At 43.1% G+C, this 25,159-nt stretch overlaps 1 protein-coding gene and 2 long non-coding RNA genes across 4 annotated transcripts in view; 1 reads left to right on the top strand and 2 right to left on the bottom strand.

Annotated features, from left to right (window-relative positions):
• Positions 1–2,523: 2,523 nt before the first annotated feature.
• On the bottom strand, positions 2,524–10,149 carry LOC103614592 (acrosin-like). Its single transcript, XM_008632539.2, has 4 exons — positions 7,395–10,149; positions 6,797–7,062; positions 6,364–6,509; positions 2,524–5,883 (listed from the first exon to the last, which is right to left on the bottom strand). Exons 1-4 carry the CDS (start codon positions 7,613–7,615, stop codon positions 5,530–5,532), a joined length of 987 nt encoding a protein of 328 aa, XP_008630761.1. The 5' UTR covers positions 7,616–10,149; the 3' UTR covers positions 2,524–5,529.
• Positions 10,150–12,937: 2,788 nt separating this feature from the next.
• Positions 12,938–21,467, top strand: LOC108446357. The gene is made up of 2 exons (XR_001861527.1): positions 12,938–19,010; positions 20,758–21,467. It is a non-coding gene; the product is annotated as an uncharacterized LOC108446357 (long non-coding RNA).
• An 839-nt stretch (positions 21,468–22,306) lies between these two features.
• The window catches only part of LOC108446356, a 3,540-nt gene continuing 687 nt past the window's right edge, over positions 22,307–25,159 (bottom strand). For both annotated transcript variants that reach the window (XR_001861526.1, XR_001861525.1), the window contains exons 2-3: positions 24,688–24,765; positions 22,307–23,662 (exon numbers count right to left, since the gene is read on the bottom strand). This is a non-coding gene — a long non-coding RNA (uncharacterized LOC108446356). The remainder of the gene's footprint in view (positions 23,663–24,687; positions 24,766–25,159) is intronic.

Raw genomic sequence — 25,159 nt, 5'->3', positions numbered from 1 at the left:
ACCTCCAGGACTTCTGAAGTTTTGTGGGGAACCCTTCTGCCTCCCCCTATGGCTGACCTCAGGGGACAGGAGGGACTTCACCCTAGCCTGAATCTTGGAGGGTGGGAAGTGTTTCCTCAGTGTGGGAATGCATCTTGGTTTTGTCTTGTATATTATGATTGGTTTTTTGCATTGTCAGTATAACTCCTTCAGGAGAGAGAACAACCTGGATCCTCACCTGTACTACAACACAATGCTGGCTGCTGAGGGTGGGTGCTCCCTGATCTGGGGCTATAAGGCAGGCACCAGGCTGGGCTGGAAGGGTGTGGAGGCTTGGGAAAAGGGAGACCAGTTGGCCTGGGAGAAGGCTGGAGCGATGACTTCCCTGCAGACCTGGAGACACCTTCAGGGGATGGTGTCTGGGGCAGGGACAAGTGTTGGCCCGCTAACTGGTACCCTTGTGTGGTGGAATGGCAGCAGCATGGCCCCAGACACCCCACTCCATGGGAACCCTCTTTCTGGAGATGCTGGGTTTGATGGGACCTCCTGGACACACCCCCATTGCCTGAGACCTCTGGTGTGGTGAGACCCTCTCTCCATGGGACAACCAGGGTAATGACATCTCTTTCAAGGGGGATGGCTGGGCCCATCAGGACCCTCAGGTCTGTGACACCTCTCTGGGATCCCCGCAACCATCTCCTCTCTTTGGGAGAGAGGGGGCTCCTGAGCTTTGCAGGAGCTCCAGGGCTGTGACAACCCCCCCTTCTGGGGGAACAGGGCTTGGCAGGACCCCTAGGGCCATGGGACCTCAGCACTCCTGCCAACCCTGTCCCTCAATAGATGTGGTCATCCTGTCCCTGAAAGGGGTGCAGATCCTTAGCATGAGGGTTCCCACTTCTCTCCCTGGCAAGTGCCCTCCCAGTGCCAACTGCTTCAGTCATCCTTGGTGTGCCTGTCCTCCTTGCAACTTCCTCAGCTCCCTGCTGAGTGAATGACATTCCAAGACACTTTGGGGGCAGCTTGTTCAGAGACCCATTCCCTGGGTAATGGTAGCCAGTTTTTTAGTGCTGGCATCTGCCTTCACTTTGGTTTATGTCCCCGCAAAAAAAGAGATTAAAGAGAATCTATCATTGGCTGAAATCACTCTGCAGCACCTGACTCCCTACCTGCTTCTTTCCCTGCACCTCCAAAACCCCAGTGCCCATATCCTCCTCTATCTTGATGCCACGTGGAAGGATTCCCATCATGGAAACAGGATTAGTTAAAGCAGGAAAGATTAAATTATTTGAATTGTGAGATTACAAGTACCTATTCTGCTTCCCTAATGTCATTCCCTTGTGCTAGAAATGTACAAAGATTTTTTTTATTTAACTTTTAAATTTTTATTACTATTTAAATAGGAGGAAATGTGAAATGTTGGAAGTTTTAACCACATTCATAGAATCATAAAATGGTTTGGATTGGAAGGGACCCATCTAGTCCACCCCCACTTCCACTAGACCAAATTGCTCAAAGGCTCATCCAAGCCTTGAATGCTTCCAGGGATGGGCCATCCACAGCTTCTCTGGGCATCCTGTTCCAGTGCCTCACCACCCTCACAGTAAAGAATTTCTTCCTCAAATCTAATCTAGACCTATCCTCTTTTAGTTTAAAGACATTCCCCTCTTGATAATATTACAAGATAACACATCTCTGTAATAAGCAAGGCTGCAATATCATAGCTGCTGAATTGTTAAGGCCCACCACTGGCAGATTTGCAGATGACACCAAGGTGTGGAGGGGAGTGCTGATCTGCTGGAGGGTAGGAGGGCTCTGCAGAGGGATCTGGACAGGCTGGATCCATGGGCTGAATCCAGCAGTATGAGGTTTAACAAGACCAAATGCCTGCACTTTGGCCACAACAACCCCAGGCAGTGCTCCAGGCTGGGTACAGAGCGGCTGGACAGTGGCCAGGCAGAAAAGGACCTGGGGGTGCTGGTGCCAGCAGCTGAACATGAGCCAGGGTGTGCCCAGGTGGCCAAGAAGGCCAATGGCATCCTGGCCTGTACCAGCAACAGTGTGGCCAGCAGGACCAGGGCAGGGATTGTCCCCCTGTACTCAGCACTGCTGAGGCCACATTCTGGGTCCCTCAGTTTAGGAAGGACATTGAGCTGCTGGAGCGTGTCCAGAGAAGGGCAGCAAGGCTGGTTAAGGGTCTGGAGCACCAGTCCTGTGAGGAGCAGCTGAGGGAGTTGAGGTTGTTCAGCCTGGAGAAGAGGAGGCTCAGGTGTGACCTTATCACTCTCTACAGCTCCCCAAAAGGAGGGTGTATCCAGATGGGGGTTGGGCTCTTTTTCCAGGCAACCAGTGACAGGACAAGAGGACACAGTCTCAAGCTGCACCAGGGGAGATTCAGATTGGACATTAGGAGGTATTTCTTCACAGAAGGGGTGATTGGGCACTGCAATTGGCTGCCCAGGGACGTGGGAGAGTCACTGTCCCTGGAGGTGTTTAAGGAAAGACTGGATGTGGCACTCAGTGCCGTGGTGTGGTTGACAAGGTGGTGTTTGGTCATAGGTTGGACTCGATGATCTCACAGGTCTTTTCCAACCTAGTTGATTTTGTGATTCTGTGAAGATGGGAATAGAAAACAGAGTCATCAGGGACCATACCTGCAACTGCTGTGCAAAGACATTCAAATGACTGGACAATAGAATATCCCATAGGATCCTGCTATTGGTAAGGATCCAACACTAAGGAAACAAGGTCAACACAGTTTTGGAAAAAGAAGCTAACATGAACAGCAGGATATTTCAGAAAGGAAAATGGGTGCCAGTGCACAAGTGCTAAATACACTCTTTTTTCAATACAAAGAACATTTGATCCAGGGATGTTTTTCACAATATTGTCTTGTTGTGTGCTAAGTGAGAGCTTGTCATCTCAGAAATAAGACACTTTTCCTAAAAAAGCATCTCATTCTTGGTTTTACTATGAATTTCTTATCTCCTTACCCTATGTCTTTATTCTTAACTATTTATTTTTCTGGCTCTGTACCACCATTCACATGTCAACAGAGCACATTACTCTTCAGCCCTGCCATTTGCTATGTGCCTGTACCAAAAGCACTGTAAACTTAGAGGCCTCTTTTGATACTGATTATCCAGCAAAAGTTTATAGGAATCTCAGATGGCAAATATATCATGACACAAAATAGTCTGGTTCAAACTACTTGGGTTTTGAGCATGTTTGTTATCAGTGCAAGGTACTGAAGGACAGCATGTTTTGTTGCTTTGCAGGTTTTTGTCTTTAAAACGTGGTAATTTTGCACCTAAAAGTCATCATATTTTATGTTTGAGTTCTGAATTCTCATTGTTCACTGTTGCAAGAACAGCTAATTCATGTATTGCATTTGTCCTGGTTTTGGCTGGGATTTTCTTTCCAGCAGCTGGTGCTGTGTTTTATTCTGCTGCTAGGCATATGTAACAATACCCCAGAAAGGCAGTTCAGAGGCTTGTCCAAGAGCACAGGCAACTATCATATGAGAGAAAAAATAATAAATCTTACTGCACTCATGCTCTCCCTCTTTAAGCTTTCTAATGATTCAGGTTTAAATTAACAGCATTTGGTAGAGACCATGCTTGGAAGATTCCCTAAAGAAATTGGGGAAAGAATTATTTTTGAAAAAGCTATGAAAGAACAGTGCATAAAGAAAATATCATTACTAGCACAGTGCCCCGGGGTTCATATTACAACAGTGAAGCATGTAATTGTTCCTTGTGTCCAACAGAAACATATTGTTCCTTGTGTCCAACAGAAATGCCATAATATAATATAAATATATAATATAAAAAATATACCGTAGGGAACAAAGGATAATCATCAAGCTACAAGGAACAATCGTTTCAGGCAAGTGAATGATTTCTTAGTAGTTTTAGGCTATAACTTACTGTTTAGTATCATTTCAAAAAAGAAAAAGGTATGAAGTGTTGGCCATTATCTCCTGTGGCAATATTATCAAAAAGATGTGCAGGAGTGTTTATATCACAAAAACAGTTCCTTTAGGAAAGTGTAGTATGGCATGACTCTTACTGCTATGGATTTTGCATTATAGAGGCATCTCAGTGATACTGCTGTATAATGGTGGCTCATGGCTTCTCTGAATAGATTTTTTTTTTCCTGCTTGAAATTTTCCATCCTTATACTGCAATAAAAATGTAGGAGGAAAAATATCAGCCTGCTTTAGGAAAAATGATTGTCATCATGTTTTTTCACAACTCACACTGCATGTATTTATGAGACTGAGAGGAAGGTGAGAGCTGCTATGAAATGCAAGCTCTTGAAAACATCTTGGTTGTAATTTTCCTAAAGGAATTTTCTTTCTCAGTGCATAGATAACAAATAGCAATGAAAATTCAGTGCTATTCAGCCCTACAGTTCTTCTATTACTCAGAGTTAATATTTTACTTAAGAACCACTAGTTATGATATCATTACCATAATAATGGCAATTTGTAAGTCATTCTGCATTTCATAACAATAACAAGGAACTCTCAACTTGGCTTATATAAAATGAGACTTCTTGAGATGAATAAACTTTACCTGGCCAGTATGACAGTTTATGTTTGGAAGTAACATCAAAGGTGAGTACTGTCTGTGGTAGCTGATAGCGCTAAACTATTCGTTAGGTATAGCTCTCCTCCCTAAAGGACAAAATTGTGTGTGTGTGCATGTGTGCATTCTGAAGAGGCAGATACACCAACACAGACACTGAGACTTACACAGTTACCATGAACAGCGAACCAGGTTGACATAGACAGAACAATGCCTTTACTAGGACCCAAGTATCCATAACCCCCACCTTCATGAACATGAACACAGTCCTTTTCTGCCGTTCTAGGTGATCTGGATTGGATGTTTTCTAGAAATATGGACACACCTTCACTCCCTATATTCATAAGAGCAGCATGTTCCTCAAATAACAGTATAGAAATTAATTGAAATTTATCCATGCACTGTCTGTGGCTGAATGTAAAGTTCCTTACCCAGCCCTTGGTGCAAAGCTTGGGTCTTTCTACAAACCATATCTCCTGGGTCATGAAAGAGTCCAGTTTTTCCCCAGTGCACTGCACATGCACACAAACACACAGACTGATCCCACTAGTAGGCAGCCTAAGACACTTTGCACTTCCAGCTGCAGTTTCCATGATCTGTAAGTCCCTCGTTTCTTTGTGACCTGTGTTTCCTTCTTCTACTGCATCCTTGCCCTCCAGTTTCAGTCCTTTGGACTGACTCTTTTTTATTTTGCCTGATGTCTGCTCTCTGCCTAATTTTGCGAGTACCAGGTGTGGAAGTCCTTGCTTTGCATTGACTGAATGGGACTGAAAACACCATTAACAGTGAAATCAGGCAACTTTATTGTCACTACTAAATCAGCTTCAGGATTTGTGTGCATGTAGAGGAAAAGCATGAGCAGGATAGAGCAGGCCTTAGGCACTGAGGCTGCCTTTGGATCAGCAGGCATTGCCCCAGAAGAAAATGGTCATGGTCCACTGCAGCCTGCACTGGATCCTGTTCATCCTGCTTCTCTAGCCAGTTTTCTTCTTAGGACCTGAAGGAGTTCCTGCACCTGCGTAAAAAATTCCACCAGCTTCTGGAGTGAAAATGGGCAGGACCTAAACCTGTCCAATGGTGTTGGTATTGGCCTTGGCTTCTGAGTGGGGGTTGGGGCGGTTGTAAAATGTCTCGATGCCCTTCTGTCTGGCTGCAGGTCTATCTGGATCAGGATCCAGTCATAGAAGTGCTGAGTGGAGGTGTACACTCCAGGCTGGTTTGCTCTTGCACAGCCTTTTCCCCAGCTGGTCACGCCAACGAGCCAGAAGTAGGCAGCACCATTATCTTTGCACACCAGAGGACCACCGCTATCACCCTGCAGTGGAGCAAGAGAGGAATAAGGTAATGTTGGGCAGCTTCTGTCAGCACTAGAGCTGTCTCCTTCTCTCACAGCCCCTGACAGAGCTGTATTCCTGGCAGAGAAAGTCTCTGCTCAGGTACTGGAGCCTCCAGAACTTTGGCTGGGAGCAGGTCAGGGGCTTGTGTGGTAGGGCTGTCTCTCATCTCTGCAGTGATCCTGGATGTGCAGAGGATGGGTGTTCGGGGTTGCATCTGGAGTTCTGGACTGCCAAGAGCACTGGATGTGCTTTCTGGGCATAGTGTCAGGCCCCTGGAACAATGGGGGCAATGGGCAGGGACCTGCAAATGGGGAAGGCAAGGGAAGCCCTAACAGCAGTGGGAAGCTGTGGCTGGGAGGGTGACTGGCCAGGCAAAGCAGGTGCCAGGCTGTGTTGGGGTGGTGCTGCTCAGGCTGCCCGCACTGCTGGGGACTGCGTGGCTCGTCTCACACTCCTACCTGGCAGGGGTTGATGCCACCCTCTGGGTAACCAGCACACAAGTTTTGAGTGTGGATGGCCCCTGCGTACCAGAGGCTGCTGTTACAAAGCCAGACATCAATGAGGTGGACCTTGGCCTCCTGCAGGATGTCATTTGGTCTTTGAGCTGTGAGCACAGAAAGGAATGAGCATACAGCAGTTCCTTGCCCGTTCCCTTCCGCTGTTGGGGAGTGAAGCCCTTCCCTAGGGCTTCCCTGGGGGTTCCCTAGGGGAACACCCTGTTGCCCTGCTTTCCCCCTTCTGTCTGGCTTTGGGGAGTGGTGCAGGACTATCTCTCCAGAGGGAGACCTCCCGCAGCCTGACTGGCTTTGGCCTCTGCTGTTGGAAAGCCCAACCCATCTCCCTGATGTGCCAAGTTTGCCCTCAGGGCATGTGTCCTTTTGGGGAACTCACCTCTTGTAGTGGTGGAACCCCAGCCAGCAATGTAACAGGTTTTCAGTTCCAACACATTCAGTGTGGCCTTGGGTACACAGCCCAGCTGTACGTAGCGGCTGCACACTACTGGCTGGTCCAATTTCAGCAGGGCAATGTCGTTCCTCTCCTCACCAGGAGTGTAGTGTTCATGAACCCGTAGCTGCTTAATCTGGCGCACTTGCACCTCAGGGCCCAGCTGAGTCAACTGGGTGGCCCCTGTCACCACGCGCCACATGTTGATGTTCCTGAGAGGCACATGGAGAAAGAAGTGAGAGGGAGCAGAGCCATGTGCTGCAGAAGCCCAGTAATTCCCTGTCTTCTGCTTTGCAAGTCAGAGAGGAAAGCAATGTGTGTGACTGCCCTAGCATGCCTTAGGCTCTGAGAATGTCAACCTAGAGGCTACTAGGAAGCAGTGGCTGGCAAGAGTGTAGAGTGCTCTCCTGAATTCTCAGCTGGGGTCGGCAGTGCCCAGGCATGGGGTGCACTGCAGGGAAGCAGAATGGGAGTAGCATATGGTGCTACAAACAGGGTACCTGCTGGTGTTGTGGAGATATATCTGTTCCCTGCTCCTCCTTACCTGGCATTGGTGAAGCAGTGGGCGGCTGTGAGGACCCACTCTCTGCTGATGAGGGACCCTCCACAGATATGCCCTGTGCCTGGTTCCCAGGGATCCTGGATGCTGACAATCCCAGCCCAGGCCCCTGGCTGGACAGCTGTGCCACCCACAATGTGCAATTCGCCGTAGTCTGGAGCCATGGGGTCGTAGTCATAAACCATGGGGCCGTAGGAAGCAGACATGGGCCAGAGACCACAGATCCCTCTGTAAACAGAGAGTCATTGCTGTCCTGCTTGGTGGCTTGCTGCTGCTCAGGTTGAAGGTCAGCAAACTTCCCTCCCCACATGGCATTGTTTGCATGGACAGCAGAGCCAGGAAATCCCATGGGGCTGTCAACCCCTGTTTCTGCTTGAGCCCCATAGACAAGTTGTGCTGCAGCCTGGGTGCCGTCAAGGAACTGGAGCTCCTGCATGGGGCTCATAAAACTGTAGTGTGGCCAGAGGGGACAGGGAAAACCTCCCAAGTATTGTCCAAACTCTCTACAAGAGCCTGAGGCCACTTACCCACAGGTGTCCCATATGCTGAGCATGGGCCTGCACATGGCCAGCAGGACAAGGAGGCACAGCAAATTCATCACTGCCAGTGGCACGTATCAGCTGCAAGGAGTGAAGGTTCATTCAGCACAGCTGCCAACTAATGCCTGCAGTACCTTTGGCCCCAGGGCTGATGTCACAGAGCAGCTGGTTCAGTGTTTTAGGCACAGTGGTCTTAGGGGGTGGGCAATGGAGGGGCAACATAGAGTCACAGAATCATAAACTGGTTTGGGTTAGAAGGGACTTTAAAGATTATCTAGTTCCAACCCCCCTGCCTGAATACTGTCCTCTAGAGCAGGGTGCTTGAAACCCCATCCCACCTGGCCTTGAACACTTCCAAGGATAGGACAGCTTCTTTAGACAGCCTGTGCCAGTGCCTTACCACCCATAAAGTTCCAAGCAGGAAGGAAGGCAGAAGCTGGGACTGGACATTCCTGATAGGCCCCACTGAATGCTCTGCTGGCAGGATGAGGATGTCCAGGCCTTGTGGCAGGTAGCAGCATCTGGGTTCCAGCACTGCCTGCTAAAAGCTCACAGGAGCACACCACATGTGGCATTACAGCCTCTTTGGGAAGTTCACTGATGCCATGCTCTCTGCATCAGTTTGCCACCAGATCCTTCCCAAAAAACATTCAACAGTATGCATGTGTTTGGGTGCTGAGGATCCAGTCCAGTTGCAGCTGTGGTGGGTAAGCAACAAAATGCAAGCCCAATAAACCAAGCGTTCCCAAGCAGTGTCAACCTTCCTGCACAAAGCACAGTGAAACACAGATGCAGCACAGTCCATGCTGGCCATGCCAGCCACAGTAACACCCTCTGGGAGGCTCCATGTCCTTGCTGTCTATGGCTCTTGCTGTTCTGAGCCCACACTGACAAGGATGGTTGTGGCACCTGGGATGTGTAGCCAAGGACATGCAATTTGAAGCTGTAGACAGGGAAGGATGCTCCTGCTCTTTGCCCCACATGCCAATCTCCGTGGCTTTGGTAAATCCCGTACCAGCCTCATTTCATCAGTCTGGCTGCTACAGCCTTGTTCACCTGCTGGAGTGCAGGGCAGTCATGGGAGAAAAGTAGGAGCCAGCCACATACACTGCAGTTGCTGAGCAGAGTGAGGTCCCTGGAGGGGAAGAGCAGCGTCTCTCTTCTGGTGTCTTCTCACAGAAGCCACCCCTGCTGTTCTACCCTGTCGCCCTTTATAAGACTTTGCCACTTAAACCCAATGCAAGGTTGCAGAGAAGAGCCATGAGAACAACAGAGAGGTAGTAAAAAGGGCCTAATGATGAGAGACTCAGTCTGATTAACTTCTCAGGGAGAAGGTAAAAGATCAGGAACAGGGGCTTGGCACAAAAGGAGACTTCAGCATGGCAAGAAATACTTCACAGACTCTGGCTGATGTTAGGTAAGCTCAAATAGAAGGCAAGATGAGGTTTGTTGTTTTGATTTTTTACCAGTAAGTGACATTACTGTTAAGGCAGCTTGTGAAAGTAAATCAGGGACAAATAAATTTGAACCTTGATGAGCACTGTCCTTTCTTGGGTGAATCGTTTTTCTGCTTGTTTACTTTAAAGAAGAGAGTCAGTAACATTTTCTCAAGTGGTCTTGGGTTTCGGAGAGTAGAAGCCTACTCCTGGAGATTGTTCCAAAGAAGGTGGCTCAGACAAGTGCAACTTGATGATTTTGTTTCAAAGCCCTCCTGATGGCCCAGCTGTCACTATTCCAGAAAGTTTACCCAGGCAGTTCCATACTCAGCGTTAGGCCATTTTGATTTCAGTCTGAGATGCAAATTCTATTGAGGCACCACACAGATGCAAAGCACCCTAAACCCACCCTCTGTAATCCCTCACCAAGCTTGCTACCATAATTGAGTTCTTTGTGGAAGCACCACATGGTTCTCAAACATCTGCTTGGGAAGGTTTTTGAGGAAAAATACTTGAATGGAACATTTTGAAACATGGGCAATGTTTAAAAAAATCTCATTTAAGGATGAAATTTTTTTCTGTTGCTCCTAGAAGTGTTGAAAGTTTGCTTCTTTAAATGCTTCTGAAAGAGCCTGTATTTTGCTCTTGTAAATGATAGTCACACAATGTTCTGTGCATCTGTTTTGACAGGAGAGGCAAGAAGACATGAAAGCAAATAGAAAACCAGAACAATAAATAGAGAAGATAAAAAGATTGGGGAAAAAAGTGATAACTTCAATTTACAATAAAAGACCAAAGGGAAGTAAGGAAATGATCAATTGGTTATCAAAGTATGTTAAAATCACAGATTTTGAAAAGATGATTTGGGAAGTATACTGTGATGTTTCAAAACTGACAAAAAAGGAGCTTTGTGTTAAAAAGTAGTGTTTGTGTATTCATTAATCTCCAGTAACTGTACCTAATAAAAAATGAAAATGTGTTTTATTTAATATACATTATTTTCCTTGCTTGACTGAATTGAACTGGCAAGCATAAGAGTATGCCTCATCTCATTGTGAACTCATCTTTCAATTTTAAAGTAATTTGCAGAAAGGTCTGTGCCTCAAATCAACAAGACACCTTCCTCTCTCTGTTTCCTACCCCAGACTCCATAACTGTCAGTGCCATGTGTGTGAGGGGTCCACAGTGTGTGATCCACAGTTTAGTCCTGAGCAGGTGCAGGCTATATTGGTTAGCCTGGAGAAAAGGAAGCAGGGGAGACCCTACTGGTCTATCCAACTCCCTGAAAGGAGGTTGTAGTGAAGTGGGGATTGGTCTCTTGACCCGGGTAACAAGTGGCAGGACCAAAGGAGCCAGCCCTCAGGTTGGTCCAGGCGAGGTTTAGGTTAGAAAAATTTCTTTACCAAAAGGCTTGTCAAGCTTTGAAACAGGCTGCCCAGGGAAGGGATTAAGCAACCATCCCTGGACATATTTACAAAGCACAAAACCATTGTGCTTAGGGAACATGGCATAGTGGTGGACTTGTCAGTGCTAGTACAGTATAGCAAACCTATGGAAAGGGGTAAAAGATCACTTGCAGTTACTGGTGTCACTTGATACTCTCTGTTGTGCTCATTTGAGTTCTTTCTTTAAGGTTATCTTCTAAGACATCTTTAAGGCACACAGCCATCTGGATATCTTCCCTTTATGCATTTAGCATATAACTAGTAATGCAGAATTTATCACTATTAAGGAATATTGCCAGAAGGGTTGAGACTAAAACGTTGTTATTGTTTAGAATTTGCATGATGATGTAACAATGAGGACAAACATTCAAAGTTACCCTCTTTAAGTGCTTCTTGAAAAGTTAGAGGGCTTGACCATGGTTTTGTATCTGGATGACACTTCTGTGACAAGGAGATGAGCTTCCTTGCTGTTTCCCTTTTCCATCCCCCTTATGTTATCTGGAAGCAAAGGTACCTATTAAACTTTTCAATTAATTGATAAGAGGGTTGTGTGCAGGAGGAAAATTACTTCAAGCATGTATATTTTCATTTCAGATTTCATACTGGTAGTAGTTAGAATATAGATCAAATGCACATTTGCATATTGATAATATAAAAATTTTCTTTTTCCACATTCTGTTGGTATAGGTTGAGCTTTATTTTCTTTTTTAATATCAATAAAAATAACAGACCTGTAAAAGAGGTGTCTTCATCCATGTTTTGATTTATATGAGGTCCACTCCCAATTCTGGAAAGCTCAAGATTACAAAAGTAGTTTAAGAGTGCCTCAGCCCTTCTCCCTATTTTCTGCTTGGTGTGTCTATTCTTTCAGAGGCATAGTGTGAAATGTCTCCGTATGTCCATTCTAGGGGACCATGACACCTCTATATCTCTCTATATACCTCAGTGCTATATAGTGTGCCTGTGGAAAGGTAAAGTAAGATTAGGAAGGCTGCAATTTGGCCTCTTGGAAGACAGAAGAAAGGGAAAGAATTGTTTAACCACACTTCACCTACCATTTACAGGTGCCATTTACAAATATGATGCCTGGGTTGGGTTGGACCCCAGCAAAAAACCATTTTTCCCTAAACACTTTATGTGTTTCTAGACACCAAAAATACTTTTATGGGATCAACCTGTGCAGTCTCTGCAGTGCAGCTGTGGATGAGTGTTTTTGACAACTATTGTGGTAAGTTTGTATGTCCGGGATCTAATTTTTGTTTTTTCCCTCTCCCTCTCTCACCCCCTTCCCCAAATCCTACAGCTACACTACTCTGCTTGTTTAGCAGAGCACTGTGGCTGTTGCATAAAGAGCCAGGAATTACCTCTGCAAGTGTGAACAGAGTTGCTGGGAAAAGCTAACTACTGTATTTAACATTTCTGGTTTTGCTGTTAATAACAGGTGCCTAGAGATATGCACACATTGGGAATCAGAGAATCACCATTTGTTTAGATTGCAAAAGACCTTTAAGATCATCAAGTCCAATCATAAACCTGGCACTGCCAAGTCCACCACTAAACCATGTCCCTAAGCATCACGTCTACATGAATTTTAAATGCCTCCAGGAATGGTAACTCAACCACTCCCCTGGACAGCCTGTTCCAATGCTTGGCCACTTTCTCTGTGAAGAAATATCCAATCTAAACCTCCCCATGAGAACTTGAGGTTAGTTTATCTTGTCCTATCACTCGTTACCTGAGAGAAGACACTGACACCCCCCCCCTCCCCCGGGCTGCCCCCTCCTTTCAGGGAGTTGTAGAGAGTGATAAGGTCCCCACCAAGCCTCATTTTCTCCAGGCTGCTCCTCATGAGACTTGTATCCAAACCCTTTGCAGGTCCATTGCCCTTCTTTGGACACGCTGCAGCCCCTCAATGCCTTTCTTGTACTGAGGGGCCCAGAACTGGATACTGGTGTGGCCTCACCAGTGCCGAGTACAGGGGGACAATCCCTGCCCTGGTCCTGCTGGCCACACTGTTGCTGGTACAGGCCAGGATGCCATTGGCCTTCTTGGCCACCTGGGCACACCCTGGCTCATGTTCAGCTGCTGGCACCAGCACCCCCAGGTCCTTTTCCTGTGGGCAGCTTTGCAGCCACTCTGCCTCAGCCTGTGGCACTGCCTGGGGTTGTTGTGGCCCAAGGACAGGACCCAGCACTGGGCCTTGTTGAACCTCACACCACTGGCTTCCAGCAGATCAACACTGCCACCCAACTTGGTGTTGTCTCTGAACTGAGTAAGGCACAGAGAACAACTGTCTTCCTAATATGCAGCTAGCTTCCCTCATTGTTTCTCGTCTCTTAAACAAGTGATTTGACCTTGATTTTCCCCTTTCTACCCAAAAATGAAAAGAAAAGAGAGAGGAGCCAAATGAGCAGGTTGCTGTATAATGAAACAGTGCTTTTTAATATGTAAATATCCTTTGTTTCTTGGTAGCTTGGATTTAGCACCCACCAGTATATCTTCTTTCTTATCTTTTAGGGGGGACATAGTTAGGAAGAATGCAGCAAAAAATCCTTCTCACCACTCCAGGTGAAAAAAACCCACAAATATTGCCTATCTTTAGGCTAAGTTAAGTAGCAGTATCAGCTGCTGTTGCATGGAGACCCTAAAACCTGTCCAGAAATCTGGCAAGACCACTGATGTGACCTTCTGCACTCAACCGCTTTTGATACTAGAAATGTGTAAGAAAAAACTCTCATTTTTTAAAATAAATTTCAGTCAGTGTTTGACTGTAGCATGTCTCTCTGGCTTTCAGTTAGAGAATGGAGTAATCCCTAGGACTGTAGCACGCACATGCATCCTGAATGAAGTACATCTGGCTTTGATGTCTTGGCTGAGATTCTTCTTCCATTTAAGACCAGAAATGAATTGCCCCAAAAAAGCCACATTAAATTGTTACTTCATTTTAAAAAATCACACATCTCCTTGCTTCACCCTCATTCTCAATATTGTAGATATTAATTATTAATGGATTAACTTAGGGCAATGTGATACAAGACTTTACATTATGTTTGCTTTACTTAAGAAAGAACTTGTGAGCAATGATAGATTAGGATTAGAACATGTAATTTAAGAATGAAAAATTAACTTTTTTGTAGAGGACAACCTGTATTAAGTAATTTTGTTTTCTCTACTTAATTTAATTTTCAAGTATTTCCATCCTGTCTTAGTTCAACTTATGCAAATAAGCAGAATAGGACATTAAAATGCGTTTAGATTAAAATAAACAAAGCAACCTCAAAGCCAAAGAAACACACCTTTTATTTCTTAGGAGTGATTAATTTCTGGACAAAAGTTATTGTTTCTTGCTTGCATAGAACACTCTTTGGTAGGTGTGTAAAATATATATCAGGTATATCAGTGGTTCTTGGAACTAACATGTTCATATGTGAGCGCTGATTTTATGATATGTTTCTGCAAGAAGGGGTGGTGTTTATCAATAAGTTCTAAAATGCACTTCTATTTATTTGTGTTGATAAATGCCTTTTATTAGAACTGAAATTAGAACTATCAAGAACTTCGAATAGTATACCCATTAGATGAAAATGCACATATGTGGATTTGTATTTAGTTTAACAGCTGATAGTAACATTTTTAATATTAAAAAAGGAACCAGAAGCTCTACATCAATTAAAACAATTGAGAAAATGGCAGACTTATATGAACTGACTCAAACTATCTGCTGAGAAGGCCTCCATTTTGGAGTAGGCAATTGTTAATCAGCAGTTCTTCCACCTGTCTACAACTCTGGGAGTTCTTTCTCTGAACACTTTGAAATCTCAGTCAATTTGGCTCCCCATAATACCTGTGTTATCCCTTTTTTGCACCTATAGATCTTTTCAGTATATGATAGAAATATCTCTTGGAAGAGAAAAGTATATAGGACCTCCTTGGTGAGTGTCACTGAAGGATGAAACTGCTATTGTGAAGAGTCATGTTTACACATTAAGGACAAACTTTCATTTCCTGTGATTTCCTGATTTGTTGATGTTGCCTGAGTGGTAAGAGGAGAGAAATTAGTATTCTCTGTCCTATCATTGCAAAAGAAGATGAACTCTCAGTTTTCTAGGTAAGAAATGCTTTTGACTAAAATACACCATTATAGAGGGGTCACCTCTTGTATGACAGGAAAAAAGCACACCTAATGTAGACGAACAAGTTCCTGACCTGATTATTACAGTTGCAGTTTATTGTATTTGTGCAGGCATTGGTATTTTGTATTAGCAGTAGTTACTTACATAAGTCAATATTCATTTAGGCTGTGTAAAGAACAAAAGAGAAAAGCTTTATATAACTACAGTAATGTTTTAGTGCTGTGACTAAATAGTTGACATTTACTTACTTGAACTCATGTGTACTTAGATCCTTTGCTGTTTCCTGTTGTTACATGTGACTGGAGGAATCAGCAGTATGCCAAGATGCACTCTGCTAAGTACATAAACTGGTGCTGGACATGAAGGACACCTCCCTTCTGTTTTAAATGCAAAGCGATGAAAAAATCTACCTGCTGCAATCCATTCCAGCTGAGCAGGGACCTTGATTGGGTGTTGTTACAGCAGCATATTTTGGAAGAAAAGGTGTTAATTACAGATCAAAACAAGCAGGAGGAAGGAGCCATCAATTCTTCCAAAAGAAGAAGAAGAAGAAGAAAAAAAAAAAGAGGATTTATAAGTAAAACAGGCTTTGCTCTGTTCTCCTTCTTATGCTGTATTTGGCATAAAAATATGCAAACACAGCTGGTGGAATTGATTTTTTCCCAGAAGTACCCATGGTAAACCCATTAATTGTTTCCTGTTTTGTATTTTGACTCAGACCTATATGAAAATTCCACAGTAATGCTGCAAAACAAATATCCGTGAAGTCTGATGAAAATTAATTAATTTTCATCAGCATATCAAAAGTGCAGCACTAAAAAATATCAATTTCCTTAGACTTGACCTGTGACATTGACAGTGCCTAGCTTGCTTATGTTTTTGGTTTGGCTAATATTGGTTTCAAGTCTAAAAGCTTTTTGTGAGGATAATTATAAGCAAGTTTACTGGTCTTCTAAAATCTCCATGTTTATTCTCAACACCCATTGAATGAGTGACTTTAAAGATTATACAAGTCTACTCATTTACAAGCAAAAGAAACTTTTACTAAGTTTTGAAAGTACAAAAAAAGTAGAAATCACTTTCAGAGTGCTATCACTCATTTGTAAGAAAGCTGTGAGTAAAATGTTAAAGTTGTGTGTTATATATATAGAAGTACCCTAAGTTACATGAAGTGGTATTCTAGTTTGAAAATTTAATGTAAAAGATAACTGTATGTTTTCATAGTTGCTAGGCAACTAACCACATTGAGTTCAATAATGTTGACTACTGTTCTTATATACATTAGCTCTTAGAGTGCTCGGTTTTGAAATCCTGCCACAGCACACTAACCAAATTTAATAGGCTCTCCTTGTGAGGCTTCATCAGGGTTTTTTATAATTGATTCTTCTCCATTCTGCCCCTGCCCTCCCACAGCAATTAACAGAACTCTGAAAGAAAAAGCAAAGGCAAAGAACACTTCCGAAAAGGAAAAAAAAAAGCTTATTCAAAAACAGGAGATAACTTTCAGAGCATTTGTAAGGCTTAAAATATAACAGGTTTTAAACTAGGACACACTAATTCCTGTGCATGGTGGGACATTCTACCAACACATACATCCTGACTCTCTTCTATGCCACTGCTTCAAAGTCTCCCAGATGCAAATATTTATCTCTGTACCACAGGGATGAATAGTAGGGAAGGGGCAGTTCTGGACATTTTTTTCTCATTTAAAATAACTCCCTACTAACTTCATAGCTAAGATAAAAAGAAAAGATTGGGCTTCACTAGACAGTGAAGCCTTTCACTTCTGTGAAGGCAATGGCCTGAGATGCTATACTTAAGAGCAAAAGAAAGCCTCCGCATTTGCAAAGTAAACTACGGTGGATTTGACAGTATTTTACACTTGCTTGCATAGCTGCAAGTCAAGATGAAAAGACTTACAATTCAAATCTGAAATCATGTTTTTTAAAAAATCCAGTAATACCACAGAGGACTGATTTCCTGGCTTTATTCCAATGATATTTTTCTGACATACATTGGCTGAGTGTTGTGCTTACACTTTCAGTTTCATAAAACCCTTTATTAAATACTAAAAAGCTGCCAATAGCTTTTACTACAGAGTAAAATAAAGACTATATTGGAATTTATTAAGTTTACCTAGTTCAGCTAGTGCTGTAGGCTGTAGAATTGTATATTTTTATTGGAAATATTTTATTCTTTCAGCCATTTATAGGTATGCATAGAATATATCATAATACAGCATCTGAAAACAGAGGTTCCTAATAGACTACTGATGTTGTATAAAATTAGCTTGTAACTGTGCATCACTATGTCAGTCACATGAGAAGGGAATATTGTCCTTCCAGCTCTTTTTTTTCTTTAATTGAAATTTAGCCTGCACTAATATTTAAACTTGAATTGCAGAAGACTCAGTTCTATTCCTGAAAGTTCATTTGATATAAAGAACTATTTCTCTGTGTTTGTTTTTACTGTTTTACAGTAAGCTCACACAGGTTCACTGGTCTTACTTTTTAAAATATTTTTACCAATATTCTAGGTTATTGAACAAAATCTACATCATGGTTATGAATGTAACACATCAAAAGATCTTTGAGCAGTATGCAGCATTCATGCTTTAAACATTCAGCACCTGTTTCCAGGTACTTCCCTGTGTGAGGATAATCCTGTGGCTCACCACAAAAGCCTGTTAAATATTGCAATTTTCTCTCAATGGACTCCGGAATTTGATTCATTTTGAGACATGAACCTAGAGTCATCTTGCATACACTTTGTAAATGTTCTGAGATTTCTCTATGCCTATAGAAGTCTAACAGAACACACTTGTAAATTCTCCCCACCATAACATGATACAAAACTAAAAGTGATAGGATATGTGTGTCTTTCACCTTTTCTGAAGCTCTGTGAGAAGTAGTGATAGTGCAAGCTATATAAAGGTCTGTTTTTCATTTGTGTACCTAGAAAATGAAGAAATCAATAGAGTTGTAGAACAGATTTTAATGAGATCTCTCTCCATGTAATGTCATCCATAAGCATAGTGACTTTTATAGAATATGTTTCTGTTGTTCACAATGTATGCCTCAGTCTAAATGAATGACCTAGAGTCAAATCAGAAATGCAGATATCATTTTAATACCAAAAACATAACTGGAGTGTTACCTCTAGCACAATACAATCAGCCTTTTGCCTTCCACACACTGTTGAAAGGCTGGTTTGAATGAAAAGCCCCAGGAAAACAGACCCTCCTCTGAGGACGTTACATGCTGCTCAAAATAATTAAGAAACAGGTGTAGTGCCAGAAATTTTTCTCCAAGTCAACAGCCATTTGCAGCTAAATAAAGATAGTTAATGACATTAGGGAAACCAGTCCCTAAAACTGTGAAAATTGTAAATTTAACATGGCTGGAGCTTCCTGGGTGAGGCTATGAAACCATTGAAGGTAGTGTCAGACAATGACTGCCTTGTTATTTCTGGTAGCATTTAATACAGCAGGTGAGAGATTTCTAGTATAAAATGAAGTTGGTACAATAAAAGACTGTTTTGTTACACAGTTTTTAAAAAAAATACTATTTAATGTGGGTTGTTACCTCTGAATTATAACAGAGATTATCATTCTACCCAGCACAAGCAGTGGAATGAGATTTCTGATGCAATGTCAGGTAGTTGGTTATTTATCCTTCTTAAATTTACTTCGTACAGGGATTGGTGGTCTTAAGGCTATATGAGAAGGAAACAAATCCAGGAACGTCAGAATCCAAATACGAGGCAGTTGTAGTTCAGTTCTCTAGAGTTTGGCAAGTTTTCCTCACCAATAGTGAAAAGAGTATATGAAATCTGAATTCAGCTTAGAGATTTGTTGTATCTCCTATTGACCTGCATGTCTGTCTTGATCTCACATGTCAGTCCCAAACCTCTTCTGAAAAGTATCTGTACACTTCTTTTCAATGGTGAAAAACCTTACACTGTGAATTTTGTGTGACAGCTTCACATCTTTTTAAGGAAGAAAGTAAATGGAAGGGAAGAAGATGACAGCAGCAGACAGAACTGTCAGGTTGTGTATCTTTATTTTGATGCCTTTTCCTGGTCTTAAAATCAAGAGTCCTACATGGTTAGAAGGGGAAAAGGGGTTTTACCTTGGTATTTATTTGAAGCATCCTTAGGTGCACACATCCAGGTCATATGCATCGAGATGCACTCCGCCGAGTCTATGCCCCAAAAGATCTGGTATCATATTATAGATCTTTACTAATTAGCATATCTATCAAAGATTCCCCAATGAGAGGCTCAGGTGAGCCCCCCTCCCCAAGGAACCTTCCCCTGGATGGTTCTATCTTGGTTTACAGAATATGTTCTGCAAAGGACCTTGGGGTCTGGGGCACAGTGATCCCCAGCTACAAAGCTTCTAAAATGTTTAGTCTCTTAGCTCGACAAACAAGTCCAAGAATGTAGGCAAAAGCAGTAGGAATACAGAAGTTGTAAAAAGGTATAACAGGGGTATAAAAGAAAAGGCAAAAAATCTTCATGGCATCAGTTTAATTCCAGAACAAAAGGTCTATGTATCTAATAACTGTACCTTTAATATGTACGGAAGAGGTTGTTTCCTTACACACTAAATACAAAAAAACCACTAAGTACGAAAAATATTTCTGAGTGATTGTTACTGAAGTGATTTGGATGATACAGGACTGGTATTTTTATTTCCTTCTACTTCAGGAATTACTTTATTCCAATTTTATGCTAAACCTGAAGAGAAGATTGACATCATATACTGTACCATTTGCAGTGTGAAATAAGATCCTATGACTGCCTTAATTCCTTTATCATGTAACATTTTCTTTCTTGCTTTGAGGCATAGTTGATTTTGATACATATACAGAAGCCCATCTCCAAGGACTGCAATGAAATGTTGTTACCTTACAGAATTTTTTGATTATAAATGTAAGAATAAATTTGTGAAGTATTTTTGAAACAACTTATCAATTAAAAATTTTTATTGATGCAAATGCTGATGTTTGGTTTCCAGTTTTTTATAAAGGCAACATTACTGAATGCTAGAGCATATAAGGAAACTAAAGCAGAACTGTGGGGGTTCTGGAGCAAACAGTGATGGTGTACTTTTACAATGTAAGAGTCTTGAACATTATTTGAACCACATTATGAAATATAGTGTTTCCTCATTTATAGTAAAATAGCTAATACAGTTAATGCTGTCAAAAAATGATAGATTTTCTTGCATTCTATAGACTCAAAAAACACAACAGGAGCTCATATTAGGGAGCTATAAATCTGCACATTTTGTTGGATCATGGTCATTTAATAGGTTCGTCTTCAAGAAATTACAGCAGCAAGAAATGCTTTTAGTTTATCTTTCAACTTACCTTATCTTTCAACAATTGTATATGGTTGGTTTTTTTATGTCCACCCTAGACAGATACATTTAAATTTTTGTAAGCAGCAATATATACACACAGCAATTCATGATAAATTACAGTTTCAGTAGTATTCGTTTTGAATGTCTATCTATGTTGAGTTCTCCCATCTGAACTGATATTAGAATATTCTGTCCTTAGGAATAGTATAGGAAATCCATGTGTTTACTATTAATATAGCGGTTGCTAAGAGAAACAGTGATTTCCTGTATGTTGTGTATGCTAGACCCACAGAATTCTTTGCAGTAATTATGACAACTATGATATCCAAAAGCAACTTTGATGCATCTGGATCTACCTGCAGTGAAACAACTACATTAATTTGCCTAACTAAGTTTCTACATGTTGTGCTTTTTTATTTTTTTTAAGATGACAGAAGAAAACTAAAGAAGAGAGAGGGGAAAAAAAAGGCATTTAGAGGTTGGAAGAATAAGTCTCCAGACTACATGCATTTTATTCTTCCTGAAGCCCTGGCATGTGAGATACAGGTTTCTGCTCTTCATGACTGGAAAACAGACATATTTACAACAGTGCATTGATCAAGTTGAGAGCTAAAACTGGGGAAAGATGCACTGTCAGGGTGTAGCTGGAGAGTCAGCAGGATGGAGGACAAGAGTTCAACAGGACACTTCAGGCAGAAGATTACTTTCTTGCTGGAAGCATCCAAGAAGATATTGAATACCTGTTCACTGTTCAGGCTCAGCTGACCTGGTGCGACCCACACTGACTTCAGTGACACTCAGATGCACGTATTTACAGAAGAAAAAGAAACAAAAGTAAGTCAAGAAAACCAAAGAGAAGGGAGTGGGAAGTCTAAAAATATCTTCCTTTCAGTGGCTGTCCCTCTCCAGATTAGCAATTTCTCAGGTATGTAATCTCACAACAGTAACCTGAGACTTCAGCCTGATTTTTCTGGGATTTCAGGCTTTTTTTACAGGAGCTTTTAGATGTCCCTTGTCTAACTGGTGAGTCTGTAGTCAGATATCCAATGGATCATGATTCCAAACTACTGTGAACAAAGCATTGCTCAATGGCACTGGAACTTACGATAATAAATCTTACGTTTAATGGCCTCTGAACAAAGTCGGTGTTCAGTTTTTACTTCAAAATGCTGTCTGTTGTTAGATTTTTTTTTTCTACAATGAACATTTGTGAGTATCTGTGGAGAAATCCCAAACAATCTTTAGCATGTCTTCAGTGGTGGAAGGGGAAACAGAAACTTGTTTTTAGAGTTATCGGCATGTCTTGGTTTGAAAGGCAGGTGTCTGCTAAGGAAGGCAGAAGCCTCCCTTGGAATGGCAGATGCGACCCCCCTTCCCTCCAAGTCATTATAATTTTGAAATCAAGGGGCTTTTAGGCAAAGATGTGGGAAATAGGAATAACAGTTCTTTACTATTATGTATCTATATCTGTATAACAAGGCAAACAAACACCAATAACTCTGGCAGTAACAGCAAACAATCACAAACCCAGCCCCAGCCCTCTCGGCTGTCGGGCCCTTTCCCCTCGGGTGCAGTTCCGCTCGCAGCCGGCAGGGGCGCTGGCGGCTCCCGGTGAGCAGGGCAGGTGCGATGGTTCCCCCGCGGCTGCAGGGGGCGCTCCGGAGCGAGCTCGGGGAGCGCGCGGCACTGGTGCCCTGGGATCAGCGCGGGGCATGCAGGGCGAGCAGGGCTACAACGCAGCGAAGTCTCGAAGCAGCGGCGGGGGCAGGGTGGCCACAGCCCGGCTCCGAGCGGGGCAGGGAAGGCGGCTTTGGGATCCTGGGGCTTTCTCCAGCAGAAGGAAAAGCAGCCGAAGAAAGCAGCCTCCCTCTCTGTCCAAACGCCGGAGACCGATTGACCGCACACCCAGGTGAAACAAAAGAGTAGCCAGATGCACCCCACCCCCAATGGTTAGGTCGTTGTTTTTCTTCAGTATCCAGCAATTTGTCCCCCTAGCAACACATATGGGGAAAATTCCTTTAACAGAAAAAAACCTAGGAGAACTCCTAAAACGCCAACAGGGTAGTTTTCTATGCTGAGGTGATACAGCTAACCCTACAGAGATCCTCAAATGTACATTAATCAAACACTCATAAAAGCATTAATAAAAGAGGATGGTAACACAAAGTTTGAAACATGCCCAAGTTCAGGAAATAGCACAGAACTAAATAAGGTACTTCCTCTAAAATAAATCACTTTCAGACAAAATCCCAGCAGAAAAAGTTTTCCTATGCTAATACATAAGTACATCCTGAGAGGAAGAACATAGGTTCAATTTTGCTAGAATACAGTTGGAATTTCCCAAGAATTCAAAGAGAATAGTGCTTTCTTCCCAAGATCTGTTAGGAATACATGGCTTGGTCTGGTAAGCCAGTAGATGAAAGAGCACTCATGGTCCTTATATGGAAACCAATACAAGAGAAAAAGGCTAGTCATCACTGACAACATTCAATTATAATGCTGGATTTCAGAGGATCTCAGAAATTCTCCCAGGGACACTGATTCTAGGACACATACACGTCACACTCCATCTGCTCTCAAAATAGTGAGCTGAGAAATAAGGACAAATGACTCTACAGCTGAGTGTTTTGAGCCAAATTTAGAAAAGGGTCAAAATAATTCACTTTAATTGTCATGTGAATGAAGCTCTTAGCAGGTCCATATAACTATAAACAAAAGAAAGCTAGCAGTATCAAGATGCACAGGAAGCCTGCACTCTATTCTTTTCAATAGGTAGCTAAATCACTTTCACTGTCACTTCTACTAGGTCTCTATACTTTGGAAAAAGACCAGAAGTTGAGTCCTCTCTCACACAGTCTAAGTATGAAAAAAAACAAAAATGAGAATTAGTTTGTGGCTCTCGATGTAACCAGGTATCCCAGAGTAACAGACTGTGACTGCTACTAAAAATTCACCATTTCTTTACAATTGTATCTCATCATCTTTTCCAGCTCAGCTGACCTCTAGGGAACATTGCACTGAATTCTAAGTCAATCAGAAAATTAAAAATCAAGCTAAAAGAAGCTTGCAGGAAGCCATAGGGGAAAGCAAAATATGGAGTAGGCAGCGGGGGGGGGGGGGGGGGAAAACATCGAGAGCGAAACACTTGGGGTCTGCCTCTGTTGCTGTGCCAAAGTCCACGGAACGGATGGTAACTCATAAAAACTCTACGTGCTGTCTCCATTCTTCCCAACTTCAGCGTGGCAGCAGGAGCAACTGTTCCAGGCTATCTTTAGATCTCCATCTTTTGGGACCCTTTTGGGCAGCAAAATTCAGTTACGCCTACACATCAGCTGGTGGCAAAGAAAAAGAAAGGATTTATTTTCCATGATGAATGGTTGGATATAGTTAGTCAGAACAAAGTATCAACACTGTATTATTGTTACTGAATAGAGCCTTCAGTGCATTTTCATTGACTAAAATGCCCCATATAGAGCAATGACCAATTTAAGACCTCATGGGAAGCTTTGAGTATGCAGCTGTATTAACTGCAAATCCAGCTCGATTTCTATTTACTTCAGACACAACCAGGAGCCCCTGACACAACTTCCATCAGAACTGGGCAGTCTGGACCAACTCTTGAGACAGAGAGGGCCTGACTCCTTTCAAATCTATCTTTAGAAAACACTGCAATTCACAGGTGCAGCCCACACTCAACACAGAAGACTCAGGACATATTTACAGGAGGTGCTGAAGCATGTTACTCCTTAGGAAAGGGCATCCAGGACTGACCTCAGAATTGGAAAGCAACATCATTGTGGCAGTCAAGAGACTGCAGAACGGCAGACCTTGCACATAAAAGGTTGTTCCTCAGTGTAAGCAGTTTGAGAGTTGTTGAAACTGGCCTAAAAGACAGAGCAGGAGCTGTGCTACACCCTGTTAACTTGCACCTCTGTGTCCTGTGCTCTGTCCTGTGCTCCATCACACAGCACATGCTGGTCACATGACACAGCAGCCCCCCAGGCTTCTCACCTGCAGCACAGAAGAAGGCAACATCAGCATAGAGTGGGAGGCTTGGAAATACAAGGATCACCAGGAATGGTAAGTGACAAGTTTTATGGTGATTTTGTAGGGCCCATCTAAGGTACCCCTGGCATCATAAAACGTGTTGGAATTTGGCTGGGCCGAGCCACATCTAACCATGAGTTTCCCTCATCCCTGTTCTCAGGGATGCTTGGTTCTCAGAGATTCCCAGTTACGATGCCTGGAACCATCAGAGTGTTCAAGGAAGCCCAAGTTGCAGTATGAGCCTCAGCCTCTGCTGGGTTCACACATCTGCTCTGCACTGCAAAGACTCCATGCTCCTGGAACTGCTTACCTTGACTGCTTCCGCAAACTTTAGTGATGAGGTGACTTGGACCTCAGTGAAATGAGTCCCAAGAGAACAGAATTATCTCTGTAATCAAGTGTAATATTAGCACATTTAAGAGCACCTTCCCTGTTCAAGAGCCCTTACCTAACTCCCCTTGAGTGAACCAGCACTTGCCAATGGCCTTTCACACCACCACACACCTGCACAGCACTGGTGCCACCTGATGCTCCCTGGCATCAAGGGCCCTTAATCAAGGCTATGGCACGTTCTCATTTCCGCTGTGCCCTGGGCAATCTGTGCCAGAGAAGAGGGGCCCAGGGTGCCAGGCAGCAAAAGCAGGGGAAGGGGGATGGTGGGTGGCAATTTGAACCCGAGTCAGCAGTGCCCTGGCAGTCAGGAGGGCCACCTGTGTCCTGGGGGCATCAGGCACAGCATCACCAGCCGGGCAAGGGAGGGGATTGTCCCGCTCTGCTCTGCA

Source organism: Corvus brachyrhynchos, unplaced genomic scaffold, assembly GCF_000691975.1.
Source record: "Corvus brachyrhynchos isolate BGI_N302 unplaced genomic scaffold, ASM69197v1 scaffold194, whole genome shotgun sequence".
NCBI lineage: Eukaryota > Metazoa > Chordata > Aves > Passeriformes > Corvidae > Corvus > Corvus brachyrhynchos.
The sequence above is the reverse complement of the archived record's forward strand: the minus strand, read 5'-3'. Positions and strand labels throughout refer to the sequence as shown.